The sequence below is a fragment of the Globicephala melas genome, chromosome 6 (assembly GCF_963455315.2).
Source record: "Globicephala melas chromosome 6, mGloMel1.2, whole genome shotgun sequence".
Taxonomy (NCBI): Eukaryota; Metazoa; Chordata; class Mammalia; order Artiodactyla; family Delphinidae; genus Globicephala; species Globicephala melas.
The window spans coordinates 7,493,017-7,514,114 of NC_083319.1; the positions used below are offsets into that span (position 1 = coordinate 7,493,017).

Below are 21,098 nucleotides of genomic sequence, written 5' to 3' on the forward strand. Positions count from 1 at the left end.
GAGACATGGTTGGAATTGTGATGTCTAATTCAAGCCTCAGAGTAACATCTTCCATATATACTTCCAAGAAATGAAATAAGTGCTACAGTGTCTGTCATTTGTTTGCAGACACTGTAAATAAATAAAATAAATTTGAGCTAAGTGTTTTGGGAAGAAACTAAGGCACAGAAATTCAATAACTTGCCTCAAAGGTGAGGTTAAAAAAAAATATTGACTTGCAGTCCAATTGTTCTAGCAGACAACATGGAATTCCATTCCTAAAAGAGCTGAAGTTAATGAAACTGGAAATTATCTTCCTTAGAGAGATCCATGTGGTTGGAAACCTTTGGATGAAAGCAACCAGGAGATTAGAATTAACAGTCTCTACAATTGAGTCCTTTCGATAGAAAGCCTGAGACACAGTCAACCTACTCTGAGATAGTTCTTTTGAGAAACACAGTTATAATATTCCACACGGAAATAATGAATGCTCATGGATGCTCTGACTCCACAGATGAGGCACACCTCTCTTGCATGAACTGGGGTTTAAGCTAAGCAGCAAGCTTTTCAAACCACGGGGTTTTTGTTTATTTTGAGGTACGCGGGCCTCTCACTGTTGTGGCCTCTCCCGTTGCGGAGCACAGGCTCCGGACGCGCAGGCTCAGCGGCCATGGCTCACGGGTCCAGCCGCTCCGCGGCATGTGGGATCTTCCCGGACCGGGGCACGAACCCGCGTCCCCTGCATCGGCAGGCGGACTCTCAACCACTGCGCCACCAGAGAAGCCCTGTTTGTTTTTTAAGCACACATTAACGGAAGAACACAACAGATACGCCAAAATGCCAAAATTCAAACTGACTTCCCGTCAAACCCTCAGTGATCCTTCCAAAACCCTGAGTGATTTGAGAGTATTATTGCATTTTTGATTAGTGCCAACTCATATTAACATACATGCTTCACAGCCACCTCAATACTGCTCTGAAAACGATTCTCATTTGGAGAAACAGACTCATATGGTAAGGTGGCCTGTCTGTGGTCATCTGCAAATCAGCAGGCCCCAGGAATAGAATTTAAGTTTCTTCTTAGTTCAGACCTCTAGGCATTTCAAACAGAAGGCTGCTGTTCAGTATAATCCCAATCATTATAGCATGCCTTCCAACACAAATAGAAAGGAAAGGGGAAAAAAAAGAAAAGGAAAAAAGATCGCTCCTAAAACAAGCTATGAGCAAAGCAGTGCCTAGAAATCCTAGTGTCATTTCTTCCACCTTCAGGTATGAGTTTGGTAGGTTCTCCAGGATGAAGAGAGCATCTTTCAGGCAAACTAACAGCTTTCCTTCCCTTGTCCTCTTTCATTAAGAACGCGCCTTGCCCTGCAGGAGCTAAACTTTACCCAAGCTCCACAATGGCTGTAAGATAAGCCTAAGAAAAGGAGAGCACAGCGACCACAATGCTGCCCGACAGAAGAGCTGACACGAAACAGCAGAGAAAGAAAAAGCAAAAAAGGTCCTCACAAGGTTCGGATAGTTCCATGGAAATTCCAAAGAAGAAAACCTCACTAGAGCGGAGAGATGAAGGAAATGGCAAACTGAATAAACATTTACCGAGAGCCTGTTACATGCTCTTCTGGGTGTTGAGGCTACAGCAGTGATCAAGACAAAAAAGTGGGGAACCACTGCCGGCACAGGGAGCAAGAAGTGACAGGGACGGTTAGGCGGGAGGCTGGAAAGGAAAAACACTTCAGGCTGCTAAGTGCGACATGCAAGTGTGGCGATCCGGTTAAAGCTTCGGAGTCGGACACGCAGCCCGTTCGGAGCTGGGTTTGTGAGTCATCTGTAAATTACAAGGTGCCTCCCGGAGTTGTGGGAGTTCAAGAAGATAACACGGATAAAAGAAAGCGCGTCGCCAGTGTCTGGCGCTAGTGCGCCTGTACGCTAGCAAGAACTGTCTTTTTCTTTTTTAATATTTTCTCTTCCCGTCCCCAAAACCCAGTACGGCGCCCGGGATGTCCGCTGACGGAATCGATGCATGAGAAAACGACTAGACGGATGGGATGAATGAAAGGCTGAGCGACGAAAGAGGGCTGAAACGGCCAGGAGGTGGCTCGGCGACGCCCGAAACAGACATCCCAACGAGAGCACAGGGGGTAACCTGGGGAGCGCCGCCGGGCCGGGCACAGGAGGCTGCAGCGGGGCCCGGGTAGGGGCTCCCCCGGGCGACCGCGAAGCGCCGAGTCTCGCCTCGAGGGAGCGTCACGCCGCACAGGAAGCGAGGTGGGGGGGAGGGGGGCGCCGAGGGACTCGCCGAGGGGAGAGGGGAGGAAGGGAAAGGGACCGGGTAGGGAGACAGGAGGCCGGAGTCAGGGAAGTGGTGAGGCACCGGCCCCCCTCTTGGAGAAGTCACCTCAGACCCCCGCGCGCGGGGACCGTTTGGCTGTAACCGCCTCCCGTCCTGGAGCCCGTCCACCTAGCCGGCCTTCGCCCAGCCACTGCTGCCACATCTAGCCCCCAATTCCCGCCCCGCTTCCGCTCGGCTTCGACCCCGCGCCTCACAGTCACGCCCGCCGACTCGGCCCGCTCCGCACCTCACACACGGATCGCCGGCAGCCGCCGCCATCTTCGCGCGCGCGCGCGCTCCAACCCCGCCCCCAGACGCCACGCCCACGTGATCACTCGCCTCCAGGGCGTGGACGGGGCTTTTCGTCACGTGACGCCGGGGCGGGGCCAACATGGCGATTCCCAGAGAGGTGAGGAACTCCGGGCTAGGGCGGCCGAGGCTGTGAGGGAGGTGGCCGAGGGTCGACGTCTACGCCATAGGTGTGAGGCGGTGGAGGGTAGCCCGACGCCAGCTCCCAGGCGTCAGAGAGTGGCCTACAGTAGAGCTTCCCTTCTCGCAGCTGGAGAACGGATTGAGAAGGTGCTGGCTGGGCGAAGCTACCGCTCTCTGCCTGGCGGGGATTAAAGGGCCCAGAGTCCAGGGCGTTCCTAGTCACCCCAGTTTACCCGGAGTCTCAGGTCTAAAGACATGACCCGAGAGTGCGCTTCCCCGGCCCCTGAGCCTGGGGCTCCGCTGAGCGGTTCGGTGCTGGCAGAGGCGGCAGTGGTGTTCGTAGTGGTGCTGAGCATCCACGCGGCCGTGTGGGATCGATACTCGTGGTGCGCCGTGGCCCTCGCGGTGCAGGCCTTCTACGTCCAGTACAAGTGGGACCGGCTGCTACAGCAGGGAAGCGCTGTCTTCCAGTTTCGAATGTCCGCAAACAGTGGCCTACTGCCCGCCGCGGTGGTCATGCCTTTGCTCGGGCTGGTTATGAAGGAGCGCTGCCAGGCTGCGGGGAACCCATACTTCGAGCGGTTTGGAATTGTGGTGGCGGCCACTGGCATGGCAGTGGCCCTCTTCTCATCGGTACTGGCACTGGGCATCACTCGCCCAGTGCCCACCAACACCTGTGTCATCTCGGGCTTGGCTGGAGGTGTCATCATTTATATCCTGAAGCACTCGCTGAGTGTAGGCGAGGTGATCGAGGTCCTGGAGGTCCTGTTGATCTTTGTCTACCTCAACATGATCCTGCTGTATCTGCTGCCCCGCTGCTTCACCCCTGGAGAGGCTCTGCTGGTACTGGGTGGCATCAGCTTCGTGCTCAACCAGCTCATCAAGCGCTCTCTGACTGTGGTGGAAAGCCAGGGGGACCCCTTGGACTTCTTCCTGCTGGTCGTGGTGGTAGGGATGGTGCTCATGGGCATCTTCTTCAGCACCCTCTTTGTTTTCATGGACTCAGGCACCTGGGCCTCTTCCATCTTCTTCCACCTCATGACCTGTGTACTGGGCCTCGGCGTGGTCCTGCCCTGGCTGCACCGGCTCATCCGCAGGAACCCCCTGCTGTGGCTTTTTCAATTCCTCTTCCAGACAGAGACCCGAGTCTACCTCCTAGCCTACTGGTCTCTGCTGGCCACCTTAGCCTGCCTGGTGGTGCTATACCAGAATGCCAAGCGGTCATCTTCCGAGTCCAAGAAGCACCAGGCCCCCACCATTGCTCGGAAGTATTTCCACTTCATTGTGGTAGCCACCTACATCCCAGGTATCATCTTGGACCGGCCACTGCTCTACGTGGCCGCCACCGTATGTCTGGCGGTCTTCGTCTTCCTAGAGTATGTGCGCTACTTCCGCATCAAGCCCCTGGGCCACACTCTGCGAAGCCTCCTGTCCCTCTTCCTGGACGAACGAGACAGTGGACCGCTCATCCTGACCCACATCTACCTGCTCCTAGGCATGTCTCTTCCCATTTGGTTAGTCCCCAGACCCTGCACACAGAAGGGTAGCCTAGGGGGAGCCAGGGCCCTAGTCCCCTATGCAGGAGTCCTGGCCGTCGGTGTGGGCGACACTGTGGCCTCCATATTCGGCAGCACCATGGGGGAGATCCGCTGGCCTGGAACTAAAAAGACTTTTGAGGGGACCATGACATCTATATTTGCCCAGATAATTTCTGTAGCTCTGATCTTAATCTTCGACAGTGGAGTGGACTTAAACTACAGTTATGCTTGGATTTTGGGGTCCATCAGCACCGTGTCCCTCCTAGAAGCATACACTACGCAGATAGACAATCTCCTTTTGCCTCTCTACCTCCTGATATTGCTGATGGCCTAGGTGCTGTGCAGCAGCGATGAAGGAAACAGGGACATGGGGAAGACAAATGGTCCCCACGGCAGCCAGCCACTTGGGCTTGAAGAGCCAGGAGGGGAGAAGCAGATTTAATTTTTCAGTTGATTGAGATTTAAAATAAAAATCAAAGCACTCCCGGGTTTAGTTTTCGTGATATTTTAAAAAGCAAAAAGGCTTAACCGATAGTGCAACAACTCAAAGAGCTTGAGTGCGCCATAGGGCCCCCCCTCACCTTGCAGTCCTCGGGGGGGCCGGAGTGGACACGAGGCCGTAGGGCAGAGTGGTTAACACTTCAGGTTCTGGTGTCAGACTCATCTGGTCAGAATCCTTGGCTGAACCACTTCTTGACGGTGTGAGTTGCTTAATCACCCTGGGCCTCAATTCTCACGTCTGCAAGATGGGAATAATAAGAGCCTGCACCTCACGCGGTGTCGTGAGGTTCTGGCGAAGTGACGTGTGTGAGGTGACCAGCCCAGAGCCTGCCCTTAAGTGCGGAAGTGTCACGTAAGTGAGGGAAAGTGTCATTGTTACCCAAGGCCAGTCCTCATCTCAGCAAAAAGCCAGGCAAACCAAAGGGTTATGTGGGTTGTACTTGGAGACCAGAGTGACCCTACTCCCCTGGCTTCATTCAGAGGAGACTACGAGAGGAAAATAGCCAAGTGCATGTGGTTTCTCCCATTTGGGCTAGGAAGAAATGAAGGGGAGAGATGGGATCTGTTTGTTGCGTCCCTTGAAGGGCTGGAGGAAGAGGATCCATCCTGGGCCTGTTTCAGCCAACCCCACCCTGCCTCAAGGCCTCTGCTGCCTGGCCGAGTGGTGCTGATGAAGGACAGGCTGGACAGCACAGGGTCCTTGTCAGGGGGTCCCTCCTGAGACCTCTCACCCTCCAGTCACGTCCACACCTGTGTTGGTCTCTTCTCTTGGCGAGAAATTAGAGGCAAGGTCTGGTGAAGTTTACTGAGAGTTCAGGATCGCTCTTCCGGGGCGGGGGGAGGGGGCAGTGCACGCCCCAGCCTTGCTCTCTGTGAGGGCAGAGTCCAGCTCTCCCTGGTTCCCCACCGCATCCCCCAGTGCCAGCACAGCCTGGCACATAGCAGGAACTCGGCAGACCTTCGCTGAATGGATGAACGTTTCCCATCAGTGAGAAGAGAGCACAGCAGGTTTCTCAAGGCTGGACCGGGTTCTCCCCACTTGCCACCAGCCTGACAGGGAGCGGCCTAGGCAGGAAGAGGTGAGAACTTGGGCCCACCAAGGCCAGAAGCCAGGAGCCCAGCTCTGGGAGCTTGCTTCTGCCTGAGCATCACTGCCAAGCCCTTTCACTCGGAGAGTGTTACGACATTGGTTTTGGGCTCAGAGGAGCCTTAACAAACCCTTCCCTTGGCTCAGGCTCCCCGCGACTGCTCGTTGAAGGAGGCAACACCATGTTAGGGTGTAGTGTATATGAGTGCTGGCTTGCCCCACTGACTCCCTGGGTGGTTTGTTCCCATACAGAGTGGGGGTTGGAAGTCAAGGTCATAAAATCATAAGGCCGCTGAGGCCAGGCAGGTAATGCAATGAAGGAGGACAGGGAAGGGAAGCGGAGAGCACGTGTGCCTGTAAGAAGGCAGCTCCAGCCAGTGGTACGTAGGCTAGACCACAGGCCCCCGGGCTGTTGACCTGCTCTTTCAAAGAAGCTTGGACACCTGAATTGTTACGTGAAATCTCCCAATTTTAAAATGTTGTGGGTTTTTTGTTCATTTGTTTTAAAATGCCGAGGCCCAGACAAAACAATTCTGCATTGTGAAATCGGCTGGTGGCCCCCAGTTTGCAACCTCTGAGCAGACCCCCGCCAGGCAGGTTTCAGATTTGGTAGTTGTTCCTGCAGCTCTGGGTGCCTGCCAAGCATGTCCAAACAGGAGTGACCTGTGGAGGCCCTCATCCGGCCCCTTGATGGTGCAGGTGGCCAAATGGGCCCAGAGAGAAGGGCCTGGCCTGAGGCCGGAAATCGAGTTGGTCACAGAGCCAGGACCAGAATCTCAGACTAGATTCCAGGCTCTGGTCTTTTCCCTCCCCAGGAAAGGAGAACTGGGAGCATAGAGGTTAGAAGCACAGGCTCCGGATCCGGCTGACCTCGCCAAACGCCTGAAGAGCCGTGGGACTTGGGCAGGTCACTTAACCTTCCCATGTGTCAGCTCCCTCATCTGTAAACAGCACCTACCTGAAAGGGGTGAGGATCCAGTGATAAAGCACAGAAAGCTCTTGGCACCGTGAATGCCCACTGAATGTCACTTACTGTTATTAACACCGTGCATACCTCACCGGGCAGGGCTGGGCTACCTGCGATGATTTTCAGCAGGGTTCCCATCTTGAGAGGAAGGCTGCTTGGGAAAGAAGGATCAAGATGCTGCATTTGGAAGTGTTTTTTATTTAGTGTCTCCCACCGTAATGACCAAGAGTTCCATGTGAGAGGGGAGACGACGAGTGAGAAGCCGACAGAGAAGCAGCCAGAACCCTTTCATGGCCGCGAGGCTGCCTCTAGGGGGAGGTTGTGTTGGGGTCGGGACAGACAGAGACAGATCTCGGGGAAGGCACCCAGCCCAGCCTTCTGCTCCTGCCTGCCTGTCTGCACAGACACCAGCAGAAGGAAAGCCCTGGAGGAGAGATGCGAATTCCCCGTTGCAGCTGGGCGGTGGGTTGAGGCGCTGGCGTTGGTGGCCCACAGCTTCTCCCGAGAGGGGGTGGCGTCCCTGCCCTCAGAGGGCCTTTAGGTGTACAGTGGGGGAAAGGGCAGCTCAGCTGTCGGCTGGAGCCTGCAGAGGATGGGGAGAGGACCTCGAGGTGCTAGTAGCACTGCTCCCAGCCTCCAGGACCTCTTCGGGAGCTGTCTGGGGCCCACACACACCCTGCCACCTACCAGTTATCTGGGCTCCAGACCGTGCCAGCAGCCTCCATGAGGTGGAAAGTATAGGCCTGGCGTGAGCAGTCGGAGAAATTCTGCTCACTTTTGTGCACCACTTCTCCGTGGATTAGGACGAGGGCCCCTGGCAGGGACACAGCGAGTCAAAAGCGCACTCGAGGCAGGAAGGGACATGGTGGGCGGCCCCTCCCTTAAGCGGTGTCGTGGGCTATTCATCCCCATTCCCATCCCCGGAGGCTCAGGGGCCTGGAGTCTGCCCCAGCATCGGAGGCTGTGCTGTTGGACATGGGTTCCCCTGGGGTCAAGTCCCTTCCGCTGTGGCCCGTGCCCTTGGCAAGCCTCAGCAAGGGCATCCACCTCCATGGCATTTGCAGAACCAGACAGAAGCTCTCTGTCCCATGCCAGCCAGCTGGGGCCTCAGCCGGGAATGCAGAGTTGGGGCTCAGTTTCCCTTTTCTAAAAGGAAGGGTGTGCTGACAGCCAGGATTTGTGAGCACTTGTGGTGCACCATCTTACATATGACATCTCACTGGCTTCCCTACTTTATGTTTGGGGAAACTGAGGCTCAGACAGGTTCAGTCATTTGCTCACGGAGACAGCCGGGAAGTAGCAGGGTCTGGATTCCAGCCTGATCTGGGAGACCCTGCTGTCAACCACACAGCTTTCAGACCTCCCAGTGCCCACCCAGCCCTACCTTCCCTCATGCGGTGACTTCCCAGCCCTCAGGTGAGCTGGCTGGTCAGAGCAAGCACAGACCCCCAGGCATGGCCTCCGGGCCCCTCTGCACACCCCCTACCTCTCCGCACCGGTGTGGGCACAAAGAGGCTGTTATCCCGGGCTGGCTCGGTCCCAAGGAAGCTGGTGCCAGGCGCCGAGCCAGCAGGGGCCCGGACCATCCTTCTCGACACTCCACCTGCAGGCCAAGGTGGGGACTTTAGCCTCTCTTTATTCGGGGTCCCTCCCCTGTGGGGGGTGGGGACGAGTGGGCAGGGAGAGGCAGGTGGCCTCACCTGTGTGGGAGCCAGGGATGAACCAGAGGCAGCCATTCTCCAGCGTGGCATCTTCCAGAGCAATCCACACGCCCAGCACCCGGCCCAGAGGCTCCGTATACAGGAAGGAGGCGTCCTGGTGAGGGGAGACTGCAGCAGGCCCGCCTGGGCATCAGGCGCCTGGCCTCACCCCACCTTGGCCTCGTTTCTACTCACTCTGTGGTCCTCCCAGGGCCCTCCAGGCCCAGCCTTCCCATGAGTAGTTAGAATCTCATCGCTTCCTGGCCTGGAGACTCTGGGCAGGAGATTTCACCTCTCAAGCTTCAATTTCCTAAACCATAAAGCAGCCCCAACGATAACCTAACCTCACGAGGTTGCTGGAGGATTCTGAGACAGTGTAGGAAAAGTGCTTAGTACACGGCCTGACGTTGTAGTCGCTGCCTGAAAAGCAGCTGCTATCATTTAATTCCAGCCAAGTAACTCAAGCCGCCGTCCTTAACCAGCGAGAGCACCTCCAGCCACCAGATGGTCCAGTCTAAGCCACCAGTGGGCTAAGACTTGGAAGTTGGAGGTGAATCAGGAAACGGACCCAGCATGCACATTGTAAACATCCCCTGCGTGATGCTGGGGCCCAGGCAGGATGGAGAACCGCTGAACAGAGGACCTCAGTCGGTAACAACAAGAGGGTGCTAGTCTCGCCTCATCCCTTCCTGGGGAACTGTGTGCTTTCTGAGCACCAAAGTTTAAGTCAGACTTTGACAATCCAGACAGTGTCCAGATGAAGGTGTCCTAATGGTGGGGGCCCCAAAACATTTGGAGGAGTAATGGCTGGGGGTGCTGGACTGAGCAGAGAAGGCTCAGGGAGAGGATGGCCATCCCTTCAGGAGACTGTCCTCAGGCTGGATGGTGGGGAGGAGGGGGGCCTCACAAGTGGAATGACTTGAGCTCATGTCAGGAAAGGAAGAGCTGCCTGTACGGGTGGTGAGCCCTCTGTCACTGGAGGTATTTGAGAGAAGTGGATCATCACCCATGAGGGAGGCTGGAAAGGGTATCTGGGTATCCAGGGGCTTTGTAGTCAGATCAGCAGTTTCTATGCTGAATCAATCCTCCAGGGAACTTGGTAAAATACAGATTCCCAGGACCTTGCCACCCTCCTGACTCAAGATCTCAGGGAAAGGGGCCCAGGAATCTGTATTTTTAACCAGCAAGGAGTCGCTGCCAGGTTCGGGAACCACTGGGTCAAGGGCTCCAGGACACCCCCCTCCACCCTCCCACCCCACCCCACCCCCCGGCATCCAGTCTTTCAGGAAGCAGCAGAAGATGGCTTCTCCTCCGCTGGTCCAGGCTCTTGTCTATGGACGTCTTGGCAGGCGCCTTCCCTCCCTCTGGAGACCTGACAACCACTAAAGTCCCAGATCTCCCGCCGGGGCCTTTGCTGGCCCCCAGCCTGCTCTTGGCTCACCTTCGCCGCCCAAGTGAGGTTGCTGCAGGAGAGAGGAGGGGCCGGGTGAGGCCAGGGAGAGCGGGGAGGGGCAGGGGCTGCCCTGAGTCCTCCGAGTAGGATGCTCTTCCCCCCGCCACAGGTGTTTATCTGCAAGGCTTCCACGTCAGCACCCAGCTATCGAGCACCTACTATGTGCCAGGCCCAGGAGGGCTGCAAAGAGAAAAGCCACCCTGTCTGGCAGGGAGCTCCCAGTCTGAGCACACACGTCCCTAACGAGAACACAAGGCAGAAGTGAGGGGCAGTGGGAGAGGCTGGGGCCCAGGCCAGCGATTAAGCCTCTGGGCTCCAGGATCAGAGATGTGTCCTCTCTTCCTAAGGGCGTTGGAAGGCTTCCTGGAGGAGGTGGCACTGGGCTGGGCCTTGAAAGCTGGGAGCAGAGCATTTCAATAGCCAACAAAGGGAGGAGGCAGCCCCGGGATCCCCTTTCCTTCCACGGCACCCTAACTGAGCCCCAACTAAGTGCCAGACGCCCTAACCAGAGGAGACCCGGTTTTCACGTTCTCCCGCCAACTTAATAATACTTCCTCGGGGAGGCAGCTTGTGGCCCTTGTAAGGAAGGGCTTGGTATGAGCACTGTGCCCATTTTACAGAGGGTAAATGGAGGCCTGGGGAGGACGGGGAGCTCACCTTAAAGATATACATGCTCTGCACCACCACGGGCATCCGGAGGCCCAGACTTCTGGCCAAAGCCTGGAAGGGGGCAGAGGTCACATGGCCAGCCCGCCCACACTCACATATGGCCCACTGGCCCACCCTCACCGACACCTCTGCTCACCTGCACCTTGGGGGAGTGTGTGACACACCTGAAGACAGGGTCATGGGCGTGCAGAGCTGCGGGACAGAGGTGGGCTGAAGACCCAGTCCCCAGTCCCCATGCATCCCTCCCACGCCTAGGCCTGGGCACCCAGGGTCAGGCCTCACTTTGATATTCTCACCTATTTTCTGTGCATTAAGCTTTCTGCTTGCTTATAACTGAGAAATGGGCCCCACAGATGCCTTCACCTGACCTATGACCTTATTCTTGACCTTCTAGCCCTGACTGGCCGCCCTTCAGAGGACCAAGGACTCCAAGGGACCCATCACTTGGTAGCAGTTTTGGTACTGCCGCTTGCTCTGTCGGACTCTGAGCACCGATTTCTCTCCTTTAAGCCTTAGTTTCCTCCTGTGTACAATGGGATCCGCCCTGCCTCCCAGGCTGCCATAGGACTCCATGGGCTAACACGTGTGCGAGCACAGCCCAGGACCAGGCATGGAACAGTCCCTCTTCTCATTATTCACTACTGTTGTTATTACAAAAAGTGAGGGTTGAACGTATTTAATGCCACTGAATTGTATACTTCAAAATGGTTACGATGGTAAATTTTCTATTATATGTATTTTACCACAATTTGTAAAAAAAAACAAAGCTACCATGATATAACTTCATGTTTAAAAATCAGTCTACAGGATAAATTATAAGGGTTGTTTTTGTTTTTGTTTTTCTTGCCACATCACGCGCCTTGTGGGATTTTAGTTTCCTGACCAGGGATCGAACTCAGGCCCTCGGCAGTGAGAGCACGGAGTCTTAACCATTGGACCGCCAGGGAACTCCCTACAAAATAACTATAATGCACGATCCTGGAAAAAAAGAAAAAAAAGAGGGTTTCCTAGCTTGGTTTAGGGGTCTTGGAACAGGGACCTTGTCAACATGTTTGGTGTTCCTTAAGAAGCCTTCAGGGAGCAATGGGACCCAGAATCCCCACAGGCCTGGGGCCTGAATCATACGCAGGCCCGGAAGTAGAGAGTTGAGGAGCCTGCACACACCCATCTGCACGGGGGGGTGGGCTCAAATGGATCCCTCTTCCCAGTGATACAGTGGCAGTGTCATGTGATTAGCATCATAAGATGCAGGAGAGCAGGGCCCAAGAAGGACCCTGCACCCAGAAATGCCATTTGTTGGGCTGCTACCTTAACGTGTGCTTTGGGGGATGGCCCCCAAACTCTTCAGACCTCAGTTTCTCTCCAGCCCCTGCTTACCATGGCCAATTTTGTTGATGGATTTCTCCGGAGGGACCAGGAAATTTCCTGTGGCACAAGGGACAGATCAAGCTGGAAGGACTGGAGTCCAGCCACCCCCGCCTCTAGGGCCCCAGTTCCAAACCTTTCTCATCAAAGACGCCTTTCTCAAAGAAGAACCGAATCTTGTCGCCGCTGCTCAAGAAATAGTCTGTGCTGCCCTGTGGAGAGGGGACAACAGAGGGGCTGAGAGAGCATCAGGGGGTCCCAGGTGGGCCTGGCAGAGAAGGAAGAGGATTCAGATGCTTCCCACCTCACAGAGCTGCAGACGCCTCTGAGAAACCCCAAGGACCTGGAAGCACAGCCGGAAGCTACAAGCATGGAATTTCTTAGAAACCTCTAAGTAAATCACATGACTCAGACTCCATAATGGCATGAAACACAGGTACTAGATCAAACACGCCTGGTTCCCAGAGAGCTTTGGGCCACTTGTTTTACCTCTCAAAGCCTCAGTTTCCTCATCTGTAAAAGGGGAATAATAATAGAACTGACCTCCCTGGATTGTTGGAGGCTTCAGGTTCAGGTAGAGGCTGAATCTTATAGAAGTTGAGAACACAGACCCTGGAGCTAGAATACTTGGGTTCAAATCCCAGTTCTGCCACTAACTGACTGTAATCACAACCACATTACTGAACCTCTCCAGGCTTAGTTTCCCCATAAAATATAGAGGCTATTAATGGCACCTATCTCATAGGGTGTTGTAGGGATTATGAATCAGTATATATAAGGCATATAAGAACAGTCCTTGGAATGTGGTGTCATGTGAATATCTGCCTTTATTATTATTATTACTACTGCTGCTAAATAGAAAACACCCAGCAAGGACATAGCTAAATGCTCGATAAACATAAGCTATTACTAATCCTGTTCTTTTATCTTAATAACCTCTCCTTGTTGATTTTATTGATTTTTTTTTTTTGACCACACCCTGTGGCTTCTGGGATCTCAGTTCCCCGACCAGGGATCAAACCCGGGCCGCAGCAATGACAGTGCCGAATCCTAACCACTAGGCCACCAGGGAACTCCGTTCTTGTTAATTTTAATATCATGTTTTAAATTTCTTAGCAGCATATGAAAATGATGCTCCAGGGACTTCCCTGGTGGTCCAGTGGTTGAGAATCCACCTTCTAGTGCAGGGGACGTGGGCTCGATCCCTGGTTGGGGAACTAAGATCCCACATGCTGCAGGGCAACTAAGCCCGCATGCTCTAGAGCTCGAGTGCCACAACTAAGACCCGATGCAGCCAAACACATAAATAAATAAATAAATAAATATTTAATTTTAAAAAAAGAAGAAAATGATGCTCCAGGGAGATGCCCCATGCTTTCCTTGTGGCTTTAGCCACCTATGATCACCATATATATCTTCCTTCATGGTGACGTAAGTACAGTTTGAGTGTCACCGATGCCCCTACCTGGGTTCCCATATGGCACAGCCCCAGCACTCCCTCAACTGCACACATCTGCTGTCACAGTGCCTTGCGTGGCTCAACTCAGTGACCTGCCTGGCCCTTTCCACGCCCTTCCCACTGAAAACTAAAAGTTTTTATTCAACATTCTTAACTCCTCTGCACTAGCAGGGAAACAAGTCTGGGAAGCATAACTGATAATAACAATAAAGACGGTGACGCTACACGCGTGTCAAAGATTCTTACTTAACTCAGTAATTCACAAGGGAACCAGAAACATGTTGAAAGGAGAATTCCGAGAAACACACAAATATAGGCAATAAGAAACGCTGAAATGAATTTACAAATCAATGCAAAACTGAATCTATCCACAAGGGCAATAACTGCATCCTGCCGGGCCCAGTTCATACCCATTTCTCTGAACGAGTATCATGTGAGTTATTATCAGTTCTACGTAACTTACAGAGTTGTATAATAACTCAAAAACAATGAAAGGTGCTGGTAAGCTGGAACGGAGCACTACTAGACAGGACACCGCCAATATTTTTTTCTTTTTTAGGGATTTCCCTGGTGGTGCAGTGGTTAAGAATCTGCCTGCCAATGCAGGGGACACGGATTCGAGCCCCGGTCCAGGAAGATCCCAAATGCCGCGGAGCAACTAAGCCCGTGAGCCACAACTACTGAGCCTGCGCTCTAGAGCCCGCGAGCCACAACTACTGAAGCCCGCGTGCCTAGAGCCCATGCTCCGCAACAAGAGAAGCCACCGCAATGAGAAGCCTGTGCACCTCAACGAAGAGTAGTCCCTGCTCACCGCAACTAGAGAAAGCCTGCGCGCTGCAACGAAGACCCAACGCAGCCAAAAATTAATTAATTAATTTTTTAAAAACCCATTTCAAAGTCTTTCACAGTATCAGTAGTGAATATTAAGGGTTTACTGAATACCAGTGCAGCCAAATGAAACCGACTGTTTGGAGGAAAGTGTCATTCTGTAACCCTTTTTCTGTCTGAAGTCCCCATTCTCTGGGTTGCAAGCCTTCTAGTCATTGTAATTCCCTTTATGCCCACCAGATGGCAGAAGCTCCTTGCCATGAGTAAGCGTGAGCCCCATTACTGAGCCTGGACCACAGCTTTGGCTTGGGGGCCCAGCCGCAGGCAGGCTCATAAATTCAGCCTATGAAGGGTTAAGAGAACTGTGTGGGAGAACCCCTGGGCCTCAACTTACCCATCTCAAGCTGTACTGAGTCCTAGTAGGTCACTGGGGGAAACAAGCAGTTCCTTGTCTCATTGGGGGATGACTTACCCAGGTGGGCCCATCAGAATCACTTGGCTCATGCTGGGTTGCTGGCCACAAAGAGGTCCTTTGTGGCAGGAAGACTTCTAAGAAAGTACAGCAGAGCAGTGACAGCATGCACTTGGTATCAGGCAGATCTGGGTTCAAATTCTGACCCTATCAGTTACTAATTGTGTAGTTTGGGGCAAGTGAGCTGAGCCTCATTTACCCCACCTGTCTAATGGGGGCAATAATGCTGACCTCATAAATTCGTAGTAGGGAGTGAAGGAAATATGCATATAAGACACTTAGCCTGGAGCCTGGCCCACAGCAAGCTTGGGGCCTGATTCGTTACCAGCATGAGCCCATGGGCCTTGGGGTCCTAACCTTTCCAGGCTGCTGCGCTGGCTGGGGACTGAGCCACCCATCAGACCAAATCTCATTCTTACCTGCTCCAGGCACCTACCTGGGCTCTCAGCTGCTCCTCCTCCCGGGTGGAAAATTCCGTGCGACAGTGGAGAGGGACATCCATCTCAGCCACTATCTCGCCAATCCTCCGTTGCATGGCCACACACTCGTCGGCAGACCAGAATCCTTCCAGCACCAGGAATCCATCCTCCTGAAACTGCAGGCAGGAAGGAGATTCAGGCTTCTTTCTCCCTGCCCTCAAACGCTCTTGACAAGAATTGATTTGACCCTTCCCCAAACCATGAGCCCTGTGGAGGCAGGACAAAGCATCCTGTTCATTGCTCTGCCCCCCTCCCTGGCGATGGTGTCTAGCACCCAGTGAAGAGCAATCAGTGTTGGCTGCTTGAATGAAGGAAGGGGAAGTGGAAGGGGAGGTGCCCCCGCCCTAACCTTCCAGGGAATACAACCTCATTCATCTATTCAGCTAATATTGGCTGAGCATCTACCGTGCACCAGACGTGGTTTTAGGAGCTGGAGATTCAGTCATGAGCAAGCCAGCCATGATGCTTGCCTCTCAGAACTTAGTCTAGGGAAGGAGATGGATATCAAACAAACCAGCACACGGGTGAACTTATCACACAAAGTATGGTTATCTACCTGAAATACAACACAGCTGATAGAAAAATATTTATTGGCATGGGAATGTGTTCCACACATATTGTGAGTTTAAAAAAAAAAAGCCAACTACAAATTAGTATCCTAATTTGTGAGAACCTGGGCAAGTGCTTTCCCCTCTCTGACTCTCAGGCTATCAGATGGGGAGCACAGTAGTGCCTCCTTTATGAAACATACAGCAAGCAGGCAAGCAATCGGCGACAGCTTTTGTGTATTGTGATGGACCTTTTATTTTATGTATTTGGCCCCCCCAGCGCAGCTTGTGGAATCTAAGTTCCCCAACCAGGGATTGAACCCGTGCCCTCTGCAGTGGAAGCGCGTAGTACTAACCACTGGACCGCCAGGGAAGTCCCCTGAAACGTTTAGAGATTCAAGGGCTGTATGCCAAAATATTGTCTCAGCATAGGAATCCATAGGTGGGTTTAAATTTTCTTTTTTGAGCTTTCCTGTATTTTTTTGCATTTTCCTCTTGCCATCAGGAACAAACAACAAGGGTCATGTTTTTTAAAAGTCTCCGTCGCTCTAATTCCCACGGGTTAGCCTTTTCGGGTCTGAACGCGCCCACCGGGTGGTTGCCCGGCCACCCGCCCCGCGCTAGAGGTGGGTTGTGGGTAGGGTGGGGCGGGTGGGTCCGCCCCTCATCGGCCCCGCCTCTTCCCAGACCCCCGCCCCCGCCCCCAGTTCACAGGATCCTGTGTTTTCTTCTGGTTTCTTCACGCAAACATTCCCACCCCAACCGCGGTGCGTTGGCCTGAATGGCCCCTGGCTGTGTATGCAGAAGTTAGGGGTCATGGCTGTGAACCGACCACTCTGGGATTCAGTTTCCTCTTCTGAAAAACGTAAGGGGGTGGGTCGAGTTCCCCGGGACTACTCCAAGTCCGGAGGGGCCCCCCACATTTACCTGACCCTCGGGGTACCCACCCAGCAGGGCCCTACCTTCTGGAGCTGTGAGGGGCTCAGGTAGGCCATGAGGACGAGGCAGGGCGCACGGGTGGCTCTGCGGCTGTGCCTGAGGCTGGAGAGGAGAAAGGTCAGGAGGGGAGAGTGGCCAGAGCCTGGGAGGCCCAGGAGGATTTAACCCTTCCCTGCCCAGAGAAAACCGAATCCTGGCCTTCAGCTCCTCCCCGCCCCCCCATCCAGAGAAAACCCATTCCCGGCCCCCCACACACCCACCCCACCCCCTCTCACTTCTGTCCTTGGGTGGGGCCCTTGTCTCTGCCCCACACCCTGGGTCCATCCCCCCAGCTAATCCAGGATTAGCCATTTCTGATCTCCTACAAGATCTTTAACTGCCTCCTTGCAGTTTCTTTCCAGAAACCACTCCCGGCCGGCTGTTTCCGAGGTGCCGAGAAGTTGTGTCCTAGGAGTGTCTGGGCAGGCAGGAGGACACCCGAGTCCCTGCCCAGGTGCCACAACTAACTGTAACCTCCAACCCATATCTGCCCCTGGGTCGAGGCAGGGTTAGAAAGTGCCCAGGCCACCAGCAGCAGCATCTGGGTGGGATGGGATGCAAGGTGGGTCTGGGGGCACACACATCAGACAGACTCTGAGCTCTGCATTCCAAAGGTGGAAGAGGGCTTCAGAGGACTGCCTGGGCCCCCGCCCCTGCCCCCCAAGCTCCGATCCCCTGGGACTCTCTAGGTCCTGAAGAGATTACAGATCTGTCTGCAGCTCAGAGGAAGAGAGAAGATAAGGGGGGATCTTAGAAAGGGGAAGGGGCTAGAGCGGGGGCCTGGGTCTTCAAAATGAGGGCGAGGGAAGCCATGGTTCCTGTTCCCCACCCCCAGGCCCAAGATGCTGGTGCCTGAGGCCGGCTGGCACAGCGGAGGCCGCGGTCAGAACACCCACCCTTCCAACCAGCCCTGCTCAGCAGCTGACGGGGCCGTTCTGGCTGCGGCTTCTGAAACCCAGCCGCCACTGGCCTTCCCTGAAATGATGCTTTCTGAATGGCGAAGGGACAGAGTGTCTCAGGAACGAGCGTGGGGACACTGCTCAGCCCTCAGGAGCCTTGGCCCTAAGTCAAGTCGTGTTTTCTGCGCCACCACACTGGGAGTATAGCTGCTTGGTCCCTGCTTCCCAAGAGCAGAGAGCCAGGGGAGGGGAGAGCCCCGGCAGGCTCCTGAGGCTGGAGGGTGAAGAGGTTCCCAGGGGACAGGCCGGGTGAGGAAGACAGGTGGAAGACAGAACCCTTTGGGGAAATACAGCCAATACTCAAGGCAGGGAGCGATCCCAGCTGTCCTGGCCCCTTCCCAACAGATCCAGAGAGACACCTGCCATGTGCCAGGAACACAGTGAGGGTCCAGTAGTGCTGGGCTAGCAACTCCTTGGGGAACCCCCATCCAAGGCTTACATCCACACCCGGGCCTTACTTTCCGCATCTGTGCTTTGGGGATAACAGAAGTACCTCCTGGGCACTTGGAAAGTGCCCACTGGCTGTTCACCATATGTTAGCAGGAGCTGTTCTCGGTGGAATGTGAGGGTATTTTTACTTTACTTTTTGAACTTCCCTAAGTTTTCCAAACTGCTGTTATCATCAGAGAAAAGGCCACCAGTGTGGTTTTAAATGGAGTGAAGAGCCCTGAGTTGGGGGGAGGCGGGGGGATGGCTGGGCCTCCCACGACTTGTTCATTCATTCCACTCAGGCTTTGGGAAGTGGGTGGGTGGTGTTTCCACATTGCTGTTTTTTTCCAAAAGCTAACCAGCTCCAGATCCGGTGCTTGGGCCACCCCAAGCCTGAGGCAGGGCAGCAGGCACTGGTGGGGAGGTACCAGACCAGACAGGAGAGGAAGACCTCTACTCTCGAGATAAAGGAGGGTGTTCTAGGGGGTTGCCCAGCCCAGCTGCTTGGCCTCCCAGTCAAAAGTCCCACGACAGAGGCAGAAGAGAGAGGGACTCTTGACTCACTCCTGAGATCACCTGGGGGGTCAAAGTCCCATGTAGGGAGGAAGGACAGACTCTGGTGTGTTCCAGAGGAGGTGCCCAAGCAGCAGGTAAGGACTCATTGTTAAGGCCAAGGTCTGACACAATGGCCTTTTTTTTTTTTTTTTTTGCGGTATGCGGGCCTCTCACTGTCGTGGCCTCTCCCTTGCGGACAGGCTCAGCGGCCATGGCTCACGGGCCCAGCCGCTCCGCGGCATGTGGGATCTTCCCAGACCGGGGCACGAACCCGCGTCCCCTGCATCGGCAGGCGGACTCTCAACCACTGCGCCACCAGGGAAGCCCCCCACAATGACCTTTTTTCTTCACCAAAAGACCCCTGCCCCAGGGCCCACGTTGGCCCAGCACAAGCCTTGCTGGGCCAGGAGGAAGACAGATCATTTATTGATTTCCAGGAGCCAGGCCCTCTGCTAAAAACTCCACCTACCAGCCAAATTATCACAAAGCTGAGTAAGCCCCAGAACAATCCTGATTTTATAAATGAGGAAACCGAGGGTCCACATCTAATAAACGGCAGAGCTAGAATCTGAAGACAACTCTGCCCATCTCCCCCAGCCTCTGCCCTTGACCCCAACACCTTCAGCACCTCCAGCCCAAAGGGGCTAGAAGCTGGGTCAGGCCTGCCCACGGTGACTCTCAGTACTGCCTCTGCAGAGCCCTGGAGACTGGCTGTTGGAATTACAAGGGACGGATGGGAGCAGAGTGGACGTGCCCACTGCACAGCTGGGGATGTGGAGGGCACGGGAGGAAAGGGGCTTGCCCAGTTTGACAAAGGGGATGACTGAGCTGGGAAAAGGACCCGAGACTACTGGCTCCCATTCCAGCACCCTTCCCTCCCTCCCATCAAAGCTCGGGAGGGCCCGAACCTTAGGCCTCAGCCAGCAGAGAACGTGCTGGCTGTGGGATCCTGGTGGGACCCACACTGATGTGGAACAGGGGCTGCATCCAGCTCGTGTCCTGTAGCTGCCTCCGAGGGGCTTCCGGGATCACGGGGCAGGCAGAGGAGCAGAGTTCATTATCTTCTAGGTGCCCGATAAATGGTCACTCCACAAACCAGTCCACGGGGCTGAGCGGGCCTCAGACAGCTGAGGGAAGGGTCCCCCCGTGACATGGAGACCTCCAGAGGCTACTTTCTGTTATAGATTTATTTGATATTTGAACCGAGTCTACAAGTTCAGACCCACGTGTAACAGATTGCTTCATGGTTGTCAGAGGCTAGTGTGCGTTATTTCGGAGGATTACATCCAATGACACGACGCAGAAAACACAAATGGACGAGTGGACATAATCCTTAAGACGAGACGCTAAAACGTGCCTTAATGTCCAAGTGATCGATCTAAGGTGGGGACCCTTCTAAAGCGGGAACCCCAGTGACTGATCTAAAGTGAGCTGGCTTCCCGCCGCCAGGCGCTGAGTGGGCTGCACGTGCCAGGCGCCTGGGACAGAAACTGGAACCAGAACCTGGATAGCCCGCCCTCCCCGGCGGCAACCTCCTCACCCGTGGCCCCGCCTCCAAGTGTCCGTTGTGAAGGACCAGGTGGTGACAGGACTGACGTCAGCGGCTGAGGCCAGTAGTAGCACTGGGCAAACTCGTGAGCGTGAGGTGGGAAAAGAGAGTCCGGGTGAGGGGGCTCCTCTGGGCTCCTTAACACCGCGACAAGGGATGGGGGGGGATGGAGCACCGTTCATCCGGGGATTAGCCAACCCGAGTCCCCTCCCTTCTTGGAAGCTCCGGAACATTCTCTTCGGCCAACAGTCACAGAAATGAGAGCCTACCAAGATACATGGAGGAGAAAGAAAACAAGACACCAAAAACAAGACACAACAATCCCCGCCCCAGGCGGGGAGAGGAACTACAGACTCCTGGACCAAGGTCACAGCAGATTCGGAAGACATCCTGCAGCCTGCACCCCGGGGGGAGGAAACACAATTCAGTGTCTTGCTGCTCTCCTCAAGGGGAACTGCTGTCCCACCCTGAGACCCCAACTCACTGGCCTTTAGTGTCCTTTGTTTTTTTTTGTTTTTTTTTTAGTTTTTTCTTTTTAATACCCAAACCATCAATTTTTAGAGCTTAAAAAATTTTTTTTTTTATTTTTTTTTTTTACTTAAAAAAAATCTAAACTGCTGCGGCAAACCCCAGGCCTGGCCTCTCCGCCTGGTGGCCTGCTTTCCCACGGGCCGTGCCACCAGAGCCCAGTCTGGCACCTCTGGGGTGACCGTCCCACAGCTGGTTCACCCTGGACCGCTCAGCTCAAGGCTGGGTGGGCCCTAAATGGTTTTGAAACCACCAAAAAAAGGAAAAGGGAAACGCAGCCCACCCTTCCTC

The 21,098-nt window shown here is 54.4% G+C and overlaps 3 protein-coding genes across 5 annotated transcripts in view; 1 reads left to right on the plus strand and 2 right to left on the minus strand.

Moving 5' to 3' along the window:
- Window positions 1-2,613, minus strand: part of NUP188 (nucleoporin 188) — a 45,459-nt gene extending 42,846 nt beyond the window's left edge. Inside the window, exon 1 of the mRNA XM_030858420.2 lies at window positions 2,559-2,613. Coding sequence (XP_030714280.1) covers window positions 2,559-2,590 — 32 coding nt within the window. The 5' untranslated portion in view covers window positions 2,591-2,613. The remainder of the gene's footprint in view (window positions 1-2,558) is intronic.
- A 56-nt stretch (window positions 2,614-2,669) lies between these two features.
- DOLK (dolichol kinase) lies at window positions 2,670-4,770 on the plus strand. The gene has a single exon (XM_030858423.2). The coding sequence runs from the start codon at window positions 2,999-3,001 to the stop codon at window positions 4,613-4,615; it is 1,617 nt and encodes a 538-aa protein (XP_030714283.1). The 5' UTR covers window positions 2,670-2,998; the 3' UTR covers window positions 4,616-4,770.
- Window positions 4,771-7,020: 2,250 nt separating this feature from the next.
- On the minus strand, window positions 7,021-20,999 carry PHYHD1 (phytanoyl-CoA dioxygenase domain containing 1). 3 transcript variants are annotated; one of them, XM_060300340.1, is made up of 12 exons: window positions 19,639-20,999; window positions 16,772-16,850; window positions 15,219-15,377; window positions 12,160-12,235; window positions 12,036-12,083; window positions 10,795-10,850; window positions 10,647-10,709; window positions 9,978-9,999; window positions 8,537-8,665; window positions 8,323-8,439; window positions 7,524-7,650; window positions 7,021-7,371 (listed from the first exon to the last, which is right to left on the minus strand). In XM_060300340.1, the coding sequence occupies exons 2-12, from the start codon at window positions 16,802-16,804 to the stop codon at window positions 7,125-7,127; spliced, it is 1,077 nt and encodes a 358-aa protein (XP_060156323.1). In that variant the 5' UTR covers window positions 16,805-16,850; window positions 19,639-20,999; the 3' UTR covers window positions 7,021-7,124. The 3 variants fall into 3 exon arrangements, with proteins under 3 accessions (XP_060156323.1, XP_060156322.1, XP_030714284.1); XM_060300339.1 differs by lacking the exon at window positions 19,639-20,999 and adding an exon at window positions 17,684-18,077; XM_030858424.2 differs by lacking the exon at window positions 19,639-20,999 and adding an exon at window positions 17,684-18,068 and having other exon boundaries at window positions 7,230-7,419.
- Between the last annotated feature and the right edge of the window lie 99 nt (window positions 21,000-21,098).

Bases quoted from the DNA above. Each gene is read 5' to 3' on its own strand.
- DOLK (XM_030858423.2), top strand. From the start codon at position 2,999: ATGACCCGAGAGTGCGCTTCCCCGGCCCCTGAGCCTGGGGCTCCGCTG.
- PHYHD1 (XM_060300340.1), bottom strand. From the start codon at position 16,804: ATGGCCTACCTGAGCCCCTCACAGCTCCAGAAG. The intron at 10,710-10,794 runs GTGAGCAGAGGT...GCCCCCTTCCAG, and splicing joins CACACTCCCCCAAGGTGCAG to GCTTTGGCCAGAAGTCTGGG. The intron at 10,000-10,646 runs GTGAGCTCCCCG...TCTCTCCTGCAG, and splicing joins AGAGCATGTATATCTTTAAG to CAACCTCACTTGGGCGGCGA.